This window comes from Ascidiella aspersa, chromosome 4 (genome assembly GCF_963924565.1).
Source record: "Ascidiella aspersa chromosome 4, kaAscAspe10.2, whole genome shotgun sequence".
Lineage (NCBI taxonomy): Eukaryota > Metazoa > Chordata > Ascidiacea > Phlebobranchia > Ascidiidae > Ascidiella > Ascidiella aspersa.
Window position 1 is genome coordinate 30,001,289 of NC_139450.1, and position 12,556 is coordinate 30,013,844.

The following is a 12,556-nucleotide window of genomic DNA, read 5'->3' on the forward strand; positions in this document are numbered from 1 at the left end:
ACCATGTACACTTCATAAAACGGTCAATTTATTGCACAGGGGCGTACAGACGATAACAAAAATTACATTTTTAAGCAAGAAACGTCGAATCCATCGCCGACGGTTAACGCCATTTGTTGTAGTAATAGCTGCTTCTTAGCGAACGACCTGGTCGACTCCAGCTCGTACAACGTTACGAGGTTGTTAAGGGCTCCTTCGAACGTGACAGGTTGGTGCTACAAACAAACGGTTGACTCAGACTTGAAGTATGTAAGGTAGAAGTTAATAGTCATTTAAAATACTGATTTTACACTCATAACTTTAGATTCCCAAGATCAAAAGCACGCCATTATTTAATTTATAGGCAGCTATACATATATTTGAAAATACAACCATCTTTATTAAAATGGGATATCATATCAGGTACACATTGTGTATTTGCCAATAAAATGGTCTCTTTTCACCTTAAAAAAACTGAACGCGACCCGTAGTTCTATTCAAACATAACAGTAGATCATGGGTTAAACTGGGGTCCATGGACCCCTTGGGAGTCCGTGAACTAGTTTTAGGAAGACCATGAAGGCCTAATGGAAACAGTAGTGTATATTTAAGAAGTAATGAAATGATTTATGATTTTTGAACATTTCTCGCCTATACCGTTGTCCACGCGAAACAAAAATGAGGGGTCCTAAAAAAAGTTTAAGAACCCCTGCATTAGATCAATTTGGTCTGAATCGATTTCCGAAAAGTTTTGCTACGCTAGTAAGCTGGTGTCTCGAACAAGTCAAGCGCAATTCCCATTATCAGCGTCACAAACCTGAACGTTAAGCCTGTTGTCCGATTGGCGGGATTCGGCGTCCGACGAAAAGTTGATGGCATTCTCCAAGGTCGAAATGGCCTCCTTAAGCCGGCATAGGTACAGAAGGCACACGGCCTTGTTGTTGAGAGCCTCGAGGTTTTGTGGTGCCAACTTCAGTGCTTCATTAAACTGCTGCAACGCGTCATCCCATTTGTTGGCGCCCAGATACAAAAATCCCCTGATAAATGAACAGCATTACAAAGTGTATCATAAACACATGACAAAGAATAACTAATACACACACGACGGAACTTGGATTCTTAGTGAGGCATTTTGGTTCGATTTTTTTTTGCTTTCCTGTTAACTAAATGGTAAACGCAATGGTAGGTTCATTAGACGATTTTTAATGTGGATCGTTTATTTTTTATTTTTTGAAGTTTAAACCTCATGGGAGAACATAAAACTACATTTATATGACTCTTCTAAACAACAAAAAATGTCAATTGAAGGAAGGAATGGTTTACGATACAAATATATGAAAAAGGTTTAAATCAGGTGAAGTGCCATGAAAAATAGAGTCAACGGAACGGAGTCCTAATTTAGCCAAACATTATAGGATCGATTTAAATTTTGTTGACCAACATACACTTCCAGGTAAAAATTGCGGTGTTGAATCGCATCTCCAAAATTGTAAGCATCAATTAACCTTGTTTCGAATAGCACCAACATCCATACTTCTAAGTACCGCATATGCAGATGGGTACGTAAGCAAAAACATTCCTGTCCCTCTACCTGTTAATGAAAAGCTGAAGCTTGTGTTGGGGCTCGTCCTGCGCCGCTTTCTCAACAGCGGCGAATCTCAGCTGAGCCGACTTGATGTCTCCAAGCTGCAGGAAAACCCGACCGATTCCGCTTTGAAGCGCCACGTAATCACTGAAGAGATTGGACACAGTAAGTGTATGATAAGGTTACGACCCGTGCGGTAGCAGCAGTTATTCAACTTGCGTAATAGTTAAACAATCAATATACTGTAGCAGTAGGGTTGCCACACAATTTTATGAAAAATTCAAATCCCCTTGTTTTTTTTTTGTTTTTTTTTTGGGGGGGGGGGGGTCGCTTATGGTATGGCTTAATTCCAAAACAGAATAAATGTTTGGAGGTTGTAGTAAGACGTAATAAAAATACCAAAGCCCATACAAAAGTACAAAAAGTAGAACAAATGTTATTGTCGACATAAACGTTATTAACCATTTTTTACTGGCACTTTCTAAACACATAACTTGGCTAGAAATAAAATATATTTAAAGATTATTCAAATACTTTTGGAAAAACATAGGGTTTTTAAAGACTTTGTTCAATTCAAAGACTTTTGTGGCAACCTTGAAAAAAATAATCGTTAATCCGTGGCCCTTGAAAAGTAAAAATTGCTATGAGCCTTTCTAAGAATATTGCGACGACGACCGAGAGTCATTTTTTCTGTCTGGAAAAAAATTAAAATTATTTTCTTTTAATTGAATGGTATTGCGACGGCGGAGATTTTTATTTAATTTACCTTGGGTTTATCGTCAAGATTTCGTCGTATATGTTGATTGCCGCTTGATACTCTTTAAGTTGTATCAACGTATTACCTGGTGAAGTAAGAAGCTGTTAATAAAATCAATTACATTTTTTTTAAAATAAATTGATTACCTATGGCATATAGCACTTGGACTTTGCGATTCGTCCAAAGTTTTAAGGACGCCGCTTTGTCTTTAGGCTTTAATTTCAGGTCAGTTCCTAGTTCTGATTTTTCGTTGTTGAGGTTTATCAAGATCTAAACACAAACATTTTTAAGGATTATGGCAGTCATATCTTAATAACGTTTAATACGTTATAAAATTACACAACAGTTAACCAAGTACTTTAAAACTAATTTTGTGATTTTTAAGAGTTCAAACTCTGGTGAAATTTCAAATTGAACTAAACAAAATCTGGCTCACTTGATTGCAAACTTCTAACATTCCATGAAGCTTGGCTGAGGCTTCTCCAGGCTTATTTAAATGTCTAGGGAACTCCGCGTGCAGAAGTCGAAACGAGAATGGAACCATGCTGCCTTGCCTTCCTGTAACAAAAAGAAAAAAATACCAAAGAATGTACTGTAATTATTCTCTTGAATATTTACTTTTAACGAATATATGCCAATGATATTTGGTTCTGATTGTAGTCAATGCAAAACAGCTTAGATGGAGACACAGTGTCAATATCAATACCAAACAAAAACAACGATTTATAATAACAAAGAAGTGCAAAAAATTATCATGGAAACCACAAGTAAGAACTAACCTGGTTGAGTATCTGGGTAAAATCCATAAAACAAATCAGCAGAGTTCAATTCAGCAAACTCAGACATTTCGTTTTCAGCCAAATCAAACAATTTCAATCGCACCAGAAGAGAGAGCCTGGCATTCCACCACTGAAAATTGTACCATATTATATTAAGGTAAACTATTACATTGGCAATACATTATTTATATTTTATTGGCATTAAATAACAAACAGATTTACCAGCATTTCTTGATTGGAAGGAATAATTATACTTACAGCTATATTCCAAAAATATATATATATACCCAATTCTGGCTTATTCTGTTAGTTAAAACATCATTTATACAATTGTTTAAAAATTAATAAAGTAAAATCAAACAATACTATAAGAATTACCTGTAGTGTCTCAGCTGTGTTGACACTTTCCTGGGTTTGCTTACCAAAACCTTGTCCAAAATTGGTGAGAATTATTCCAGTTAGGTCTACAGCTGCTCTTAAATTTCCCGTCACCTAATAAAATAGTACACTTTTTACAGTAATCCTAAATTACATTTTCTATGAATTGATTTACTGTTATTAAATGCCTGGCTTATGTAATTGTACCAAACAACATGTTTCTTTACAAGAAATTTATATCTAGATAAGTATTTTTGCACTTACAATTAATTGTTCAAGACCACTCTTGTCTGGTGTAACAGATTCAGCTGTTAAGTTGTTTCGTTCGATAAATTCATTTCCTTTATATCTCGCTAAAACTAATTTTATTGGATCTCCTAAAAAGTAAAACATACGAAAAGACAGTAAGAACAAAATGAACGGTCATATACGACAAATTAACAAAAACAAAATATCCTAATATTAAGCATTATACATTATTATCAAACAAAGCTGCTCAAACATAACACATGGTTGGTAAAACTAGAGATAGATCAATACTTCGGTTTATGTTTACCGATATTAGCGGCCGATATTTTGCTTCTACCGATACATCGGTATCGGTAAATTTCGGCCGATTATTACTACCAAAAAAGAAAAAGGTTTTTCTAAAAATCAAACCAATTTCCTATCTTTGGAGGGGCAAACATTGTTTTGTTTAAGATCATGTAAAGTTGATACGCAAAAAACATTATTTTTAATTTTTATACATATAGGTAGATAAACTGACATATTATTTTGATTTTCTTTCAATTGATTTAAATTTTGAATATATGAGGTAAAAATCGGTATCGATGTATGTCCAAAAAAGTAATATCGGTAGATCTCTAGGTAAAACATTTGCACATCATAACATAATTACCCAGTGATTCGCTGGTTGCCAATCCAGGTCTAACCAGGCAGTTAGTTTCAAGAGTAATGCGTTTCTGTGACTGAGCTACAGCTGTCAACACAGCTTGAGTGTCTTCAATAGGAATCCATGCATCGCGCCTTCTGTCCGATTCACTGCTGGTCAGTGCGTGGGTGAAGATATCATCTAAAAAAACGAATTCAAATATATAATATAAGTTTACAAATCCATTGACATGTTCACAACTAGACTGAAGTTTCGCCAAATAAGTAAGAATGTTAGGGTGTTTCCATCATAAAGAGAAAACCATATAAAAAAATCAATTAAATGTATAAGCTAGGACGGTGTAGATTATTTTTGTATATACATTGTAGAACATCTTAAAGGTATTGCCCACTACTCAGTGTACAGTTAGTGGGGTTTGGGGTTTGGGGTTAGGTAAAAGGTTGTATGGCCTTATTTTGACCATTTAGGTATTATTGAGGGTTTAGGACTTGTTCCGATTTAAACGTTATTACCACTATAAGGTATTAGTCCTATTATAGTCTTATTCCGAACTGTTTTTTATTCTGATATTAATTTTGGTCTAATTACAGTCTTATGGCTGTAAGTCCTTTTGGTCGTCTAAAGAAATTTTAGGAAAACCGTAAGACTGCGAAATTAGAATATAAAATAATGTAAACAGTCAAATTTGCACGCTTTCAGCGCGTTTAATGATGATTAGCTGCTTTTTATCTAGGCAGCCTAGGATTTTTGCTATTGTCGGCCATCACATATTAAGTAAGCGTGCCACCGAATTTTTTTAGCTCTGTTGGTGTGCCGCAAGTGAAAAAAGGTTCCAAAGCACTGCTCTAATTAATACCAGTTAGACCATTTAACTAAAATCAAGAGATTTACAATTAGTTAGTTCTAAAGATACATTTCAATATATATATACTAACCTGGTGATGTGGGTGAGCGTGGTTCCTGTGAAATGTTGCTGAAAGGATCAACCTGCTGCTTGGAAGCGAACAGAATGCTGCTAAGCGGAGCGTCATTGCCTTGTGTGGATGTGTTTTCACTTTGTGGGGTAAGCTGATGTTCAACATCCAAACTTGGTTGGTTAGGAACAATTGAATGGTCAATGCTCTCAACCAAGTTTAAAGCCTCCGGTTTTGCTGTTTGTGGGACAGTTTGAGAAAGTTCATCCTCTGGTTGCGGTTGATCCTCTTTGGGGTTAATTGCATCCATCTGTGATGCCGGCTCTTCTTTGGAAGACTGATCCAGAGACAGGTTTGAGATATTCTCGAAAGAGTCGTCATCGTGGATCATGATTGAAGTCATCATATCACTGGCTTCGGCAACCATTGGGTCCTCTTTTGGCAGGTTCGTATCGGAGGTTGAGTGTTTATCTTCTAAATCATACTCATTGACCTCACTGACAATTTGACCACCACTCTGGTCATTATCCTCAAGTTTAGCATCAGAACCTCCTGTAACTTCTTCATTTAAGCTAGGTTTTTGTACTTCATCTGACTTGATCAGATTTGAAAACAAGTCTTCAGATGACTGAACATGCTGGAATATATTGCATACCTCTGGGGATGTTGGGGTATCAATAACTGTGTGCTGAACTGGAGTAGATACTTCTGGAAAAGATTCTTTGACCAAATCAGCTGTTTCTTCAGCTTTTGTAGATGGTTCTGTTTCACCACTAGCTTGTGTTTCAGCAGGAGCATTAAACAGGTTACATACTGGAATGTCTTCTGATTCCATCTTGACTGGAGTGTGTGTTGCTAAACTTGTATGTAGTTTAAGTAAACGGTAAAGTCAATTACATAGCTTAAAATAATTTGTGAGATATTCTCCAAACAATAAAAAACAAATAAAGTTATAGAGTTATATACCCCTTTTCGAAACGGTGTAAATAAAAACAAGGAAGAGGCTATTCATGGGACACCATAGTAGTTCAAATCGACATACAATCACTAACGGGTGCAAGCGTAAAAAAGCGATCCGGTCAAGTATCCTATATAGGCACCTCCTGAAGCTATTTAGCCGGCTAACAAAGAAGTTTAAATTAATTTCCGAAAAAAATGATGATGATTATCCAAAACTCGGAAATTTAAGTCAGATACTTACACCACCCAAACGTAAAGAGAACCCTAACCCACGTCAATAAATAATCACGTATGGGTAAAAGCGTAAAAGAGCGATCCGGTCAAATAGCACATTCCTAAAAACAATACATGTTGTTAAATTTGAACATAAACTAAAATAACATGCACGCAACATTTCTAGATACTGGTTTCTGTAAGCAAAAATATAAGCAATTATCAACTACTGCACGCATATTAGTATTTAAATATTTTTTTTACTTGAAAATTAGAAAATAAATTTGCGTGTAGTCCAATTTAGGGAAATTACCTAAATGGATGTTTCATTTAAAAATCAAATGTAATGCACATTTTGAAAACAAGTTATCTAGCTAAGTTTATAATGGATCGTTGTTATCTGTGTTGTATTAACGAGTCCCATCCGAAATTGCATCTACCGCACAATATTCCAGTTATTATTGGAAGAGTTCCAGACCTCAGAATAACAGACAAAGAATGTTCAAGAAACCAACTTGAGCTGACATCAAACTGCATTAGCAAGTATTTTGTAAAGAATACTACTTTTTTGGTTTTACATTAATAATTATACCCAGGACTTAATCTGTGCCTACAATTTGTGTTAGATATGCCTACTTCATATCCTTAATGGGCCTTATAATATAGATATTTATATGAAAAGCTAGTTTACAACTTTAAACACAAACTGTTTGTAGATATGTTCTTGTCAAACGACTTGGTGTCAATGCTGCCCAGATTGAAGGAATCACCTGGGAAAGAAATAAGACTTCAAAGCTTCTGCCTAAACAGACGTTGTACATTGTCAACATGAAATATCCACATAAAGTTGTTTTTGAAAGTCAGAATCCACAAGGTACAAATTACTTTTTTGGTTAAGAAAGGAGTTTTAATGGCGCTGATCTAGAATCCTACCACATTTTCTTCCCGGGGTTTGTACCGCTAACAATATTTGGGTTAGGGTGAGAGTTTGGGTTTGGGTGGGTCGAATGTTATTATTATAGTTATTCTTACATTTTTATGCCTTCCTTGCAGTTTCAACTTTGACAACTTGTTTCCTTAGTGTTAAAATGAATAGGTAGGATTCAGACCAGTCCCATTTTTACACATGTTTATATTTTACAAGCCTTGCCCATAACCATTTTCTTAATTTAGTTTATTTAAAATTTCGGCCAATTGTTAAAGCTAATTTTTAAAAGAAAACAAGAAAAACAAAGAAAAGGGTGTCCAGTCAGAAGCCCAACACCAGAAGATAGAAAGAGGTCAGACAGCCAAAAGAACTGCTTCAAAACAAGAACCAAAGCTGCATAATAAACGAAGCAAACAGAAAGTAACAGCTGCTCTTCAAAGCAGTGACAACAATCCGTGTGCGTATAGTTTTGATTCTGACTCTGAAAAAGACAGTCAAGATAAGGTGACTTTGTCTGAATCTCTTTCAAACAATTCAGCCCCGGTTGCCAAGACAACAGGTTTATCAAGTCACTGGAGTCAAGGACTAAAGTCTTCGATGGAAGATCCTGCCTTGCAAGTGTACCAAGATGAGCAGGTGGTTGCCATAAAAGACAAATACCCAAAGGTATAGCAATGTTAATTTATATGAATTTTATTAATTTTTAACAACTACTTTTCAGGATTAGTGAACAAAAATGTAAGTAGATAACACGCTTAGGCATATTTCATTCCATTTTTGTCCAATTGTGTCTATGGGCACTTTAAGGGTTGTAAGTAGTCCGGCATACCTAAAATAACGCAAGTTAGTGTGACCATACTGGTTCCCAACTATTCGGGCCACAGCTACCCTTGTAAATAGAGGCTTTTCAGAAAAATAAAAAAATATTTTTATAGATTTAGAAATACATATTTTAGTCAAGCATAAGTAAGGCCACCCAGATCAAGCAACCTGATTTGGGACCACTGCCCTGGCCGGTTAAAATTATATATATATATATATATATATATATATATATATAGTTAATAAGACAGATGGCACATAAAACAATACACTTTTTTCAGAGGTCCCTTTTCTAAGTTTTATTTATGTTTATCCTTTTTTAGGCAAAACATCATTGGTTAGTTTTGCCTAAAGAACACTTAGCCACCACGTCACAACTGACTGCCACCCACATTCCATTGATCAAACACATCCTTAAGGTATGTTATTGTGTAAATGAAATTGCAACTTGAAAATAAGTGGTTAAAATTGCTCTTTTTAGATTGGCCAGAATCTTGCTCAAGAGCAATCTTCAAAAGATTCTGGCTTGAAATTTAGATGTGGCTATCATGCCATTGCAAGCATGAGGTAATAATATGCAAAATCCCACTTTTGTTTTCATAAAAAAAGCTCTAATAGGTTTCCTTAATTTGTGTGTTTCATCTTTTAATGACAGTCAACTCCATATGCATGTGATAAGCCAGGATTTTGTCTCTCCATCCTTGAAAAACAAAAAGCATTGGAACTCTTTTACAACTGACTACTTTGTTGATGCTGAAAGTAAGTGACATAATTATTGCTTTGTCAATTTGCCATAGATAACGTTCAAATAGTAAACTTTTATCTTTTTTGTTAAAGAAATCTTGTCAGATTTGGAAGATACTGGTTCTGTTCAAAATCGCAGGTCTATGAAAACCTTACTTGATACACCATTAAGGTTAGATATGCCTGTTCCCTGTAGATACTTTAAGCAGAATCAAATTATTGTGTTCCTATGTAATCTCCTACTAATCGAGATGTTCCAAATGCAACAAATCACAATCTGTTGTTTATATTAAATATGTTATTTTGATCATTGCAAAGATTTTTATTTTGTTTTGCTTTATTTATTGCAGATGTCACCAATGTAAGAAAGCACAGAAAAACATGCCGACTTTAAAGAGACACATAGAAGCTTGCAATTAGCATTTTTTCTTTGCTGTCACACCATTTCTAATATTTAAACGGAAAGTTGTGTTCATTATTGCTTCATTTGTATTAATTTGTTTAATATTTGTTATTTTTATTGAAACGCCTAATAAAAATGTGTTGTTTGAAACACAGAGATAATAATTTATATTTATCTCTTCTCACTGAGCTCCTAAATAGATAAGTGCGTGATTTTACGCAAAAAAGGCGATGGGGCTAATTTTCCATCGTTTTAATTGTGCACAATTTTTTCGTAGGTTGTGTTTCAAGGTTAAAGCTGGTTTTACGCGATAAATTAACCCGTCGCATTTACCTATCAGATCATTGCGTGTCTTTCTTTTCTGCCTTATTTTCTTCACACGAACAGCCAACTCGCGACAGCAACGCGTTATTTTTTTTCCGCTACACGGCGCTATACACGCATAAGCCGACTCTTCCATGTTTTATGCCAGCGTGACATCCGATCATCTTTTGTTTGTGGCCTGCTTTGATTTACACTGTTTGTAATTGGCAACCGACGTTGTTTTCGTTTGAACGTTTGTTCAGTGCTGGCTGTGGTGAGAGATATGAAGTTTTGATTAGCACGGCTAGTTTATTATCGACGCCTGTTTTCGAATATTATCGTTTTTTTTTTTTTTTTAAGTATTAAGAAAAATAAAAGCGTACTGTCCAAAGCTTTTGTTTGTCAGATTAGGCAAGTGTTAGTTTTTCAGTTGGAGATAAAAAATCTTTTTTTTGGAAGGTGGTCTACTCAATGTTTTTTAAAATTTAAACTGCTAGTTAACTGTAATACAATTTTTCTAATCACCAAATGTTAATTGATACTACGTAAATTGATACAAATATATTTACAAAATTTGTCAAAAAAAAATAATTTTCACCAAACTTTTAAATAAATTACTTTACTTACTAAAGGAAGAGTTAATAGAATACAAGATTTAGTTTTGTTACTCACAAAAGCCGTTTGGTTATAATCAATCGCGAAAGTTATGTGCTGCTATTTTCAAACACAGTCCTTTGTATTGTTGTTACGTTTGAAGACTGGTGAGACACAATAGGTTGGTTACGTTGTATCGTATGTCGTGTTCTTAGTCTGTTCAACTCAGCTAATTCGATTACAAGGCTGGACTGTTGTGGCCGAATAGTCTAAAACGAAATAGCTTCTTGCGACAGCGAGAATTTGCACCCATATTAGTCCAACTTCAAACTAAGTGCATTTTATAATAATAAAAGGTAACTTTAATAACGTTGTAAAATTATTGAGCATAATGGTTGGAGGTTGTAGTAAGACGTAATAAGAATATCAAAGCCCATACAGTTTAAAGCCCATGGTGTTGAAAATTGTTGAAAATGATTAAAGAGTTATTCGAAACGTTTAATATGATACCTACTTCTGTATGGGCTTTGATATTCTTATTACGTAGTAAAATTAATTTATTGTGAATGACCTTACAAGTGTTTAAATTCGCTAAAACAAGGTGTTGATATTGGCTTTTGAACCACTTTATTCAGGTTTACCTTAACTAAGTGCCCACAAACCACGTATTTTTTGGCTTGAAAAGAATATTTCGCAAAATTCTATACTTTGGAATAAACTACTTAACCGCTTACGTTAAACAAATATTTATTTTGAAGTCACAAGTTTTATCAGACAAAGGAAGGTGCATGGATATGATTCACGTATATTTAAAAAATAAAAAAATAAATTTAAAGGAGAAAAATATCACCCTAAAGCAAGAGAAGTATACAAAAAGCTGGGCAAGTAAAAGAAGCAACTTAAAAACGTAATTTATTAAAGCATTTTTTACTTATTGGAAATAGTCAAGTAGCCTAATTGCCTCGTGCCCAATTTATAAAAGAGGTGTTGGGCCAAATAAATTACATTGGCGGGCTGATCCGTCCCGGGGGCCAAAGACAGTTGCCTCTCTCAACAAAAACTATAATGCTTGCCGCGGGTCACATAATTTCGCTCTGCGGGCCGCAAGTTGTACAACCCTGGTCTAAAATATTGCCCCACTATTATAATCGGCCCATTTATTTAGTTATCTTTCTTTTGCTGAACATATTTTACTTACTTTAGTTACAGCAACCAATTAATTTTCGCAACCAAAAATTGCCTTCTGTCGCACCTGGTTGTGATAAATCATTACGTTTTTCATAAAGAATTTCTCACCAACACTATTAGTCGGCTGACATACAACTTTTGTCACCAGGCTTTTGTAAAAGCGGCTCTTTGTTAAGCCCTGTAATTTCGTGCGCCCCTACACAAAAGGATACGGATCCGTACAGGCCTTTAGTCTGGATGAAAAGGTACACCGTGAAAGCAACCTTGAGACAAAATCGATTTTGGGGGGAATTTTATTGAACTAAAATAATTGTAGGTCTCCATGGATCAGGTGGTCAAGAAACACTTAATTCACTTCCAGAAAGCAATTGAAAAGGTAGTTTCGCTTTACTTTGTCGTAAATCCCTCGTGAAGTAGCTAATTGCTGTACTAGCATTTTTATTAAATTTTGATTTATTTCTTTTGTTATAGGGGAGTCGACTTAGAGATGATAAATTAAAAAAAGGTTGGGAACCCTGGTAAAAGGACCTATTCTTTGACACAACTTATTCTTACGAATGTTACATTTTATTCTAACCATATAGTGTGAGGCCTAATATTACCCAGTAGCTGAAAAAAATCACATCATTTTTTTAATCGGTCGTTTTATGTCATTTTCAACAGAGGAAATCAATTCCTGCAGTTAAAGTGGGGCGCGCCAATTCCGACCGCGACCCAGGCCTTTCCAACCTTCGTAGTTAAGGCGTATGAAGTAGTTTGGCAAACATGCCTTGTTCCAACTTACTCTCGCCAGGCGTGTTTACACAAGGCCCCGGCACCTCTCTTGCTATATGTTTAGCATGCGACGCTTTGCCCAGCGTAGTCCGGTTGTTTATGGCAACACGGGGTTTCTGTGTACGTGTTGGCAATTTCGCTGTGATGTTATTGACCTATTGACGGCGGTATGATGGGATTTAGATCGCCACTAGTTAGCTTCTGTATCCGGTCAAGTGTTGTTGGGCAATAGCAAGTACGTTTTTACATAGAGGATTTGTGAGGCAAAGGTTATAGTTTCTCATGCTACTTAAGTGACAAATATTGCCTGGAATAGGCCGATGTAGACGCTTATTATTAA

At 35.4% G+C, this 12,556-nt stretch overlaps 2 protein-coding genes across 2 annotated transcripts; one reads left to right on the top strand and one right to left on the bottom strand.

Annotated features, from left to right (window-relative positions):
• Positions 1 to 42: 42 nt before the first annotated feature.
• LOC146157403 (trafficking protein particle complex subunit 12-like) lies at positions 43 to 6,206 on the bottom strand. Its single transcript, XM_083388204.1, has 11 exons — positions 5,309 to 6,206; positions 4,380 to 4,553; positions 3,743 to 3,855; positions 3,479 to 3,592; positions 3,101 to 3,230; positions 2,758 to 2,879; positions 2,468 to 2,591; positions 2,331 to 2,406; positions 1,571 to 1,711; positions 797 to 1,016; positions 43 to 215 (listed from the first exon to the last, which is right to left on the bottom strand). Exons 1-11 carry the CDS (start codon positions 6,120 to 6,122, stop codon positions 63 to 65), a joined length of 2,181 nt encoding a protein of 726 aa, XP_083244330.1. The 5' UTR covers positions 6,123 to 6,206; the 3' UTR covers positions 43 to 62.
• Positions 6,207 to 6,813: 607 nt separating this feature from the next.
• LOC146157404 (aprataxin-like) lies at positions 6,814 to 9,974 on the top strand. Its single transcript, XM_083387501.1, has 8 exons — positions 6,814 to 7,003; positions 7,177 to 7,334; positions 7,678 to 8,054; positions 8,534 to 8,629; positions 8,692 to 8,777; positions 8,866 to 8,969; positions 9,048 to 9,126; positions 9,305 to 9,974. The coding sequence occupies exons 1-8, from the start codon at positions 6,846 to 6,848 to the stop codon at positions 9,372 to 9,374; spliced, it is 1,128 nt and encodes a 375-aa protein (XP_083243627.1). The 5' UTR covers positions 6,814 to 6,845; the 3' UTR covers positions 9,375 to 9,974.
• The last annotated feature ends 2,582 nt before the right edge of the window (positions 9,975 to 12,556 follow it).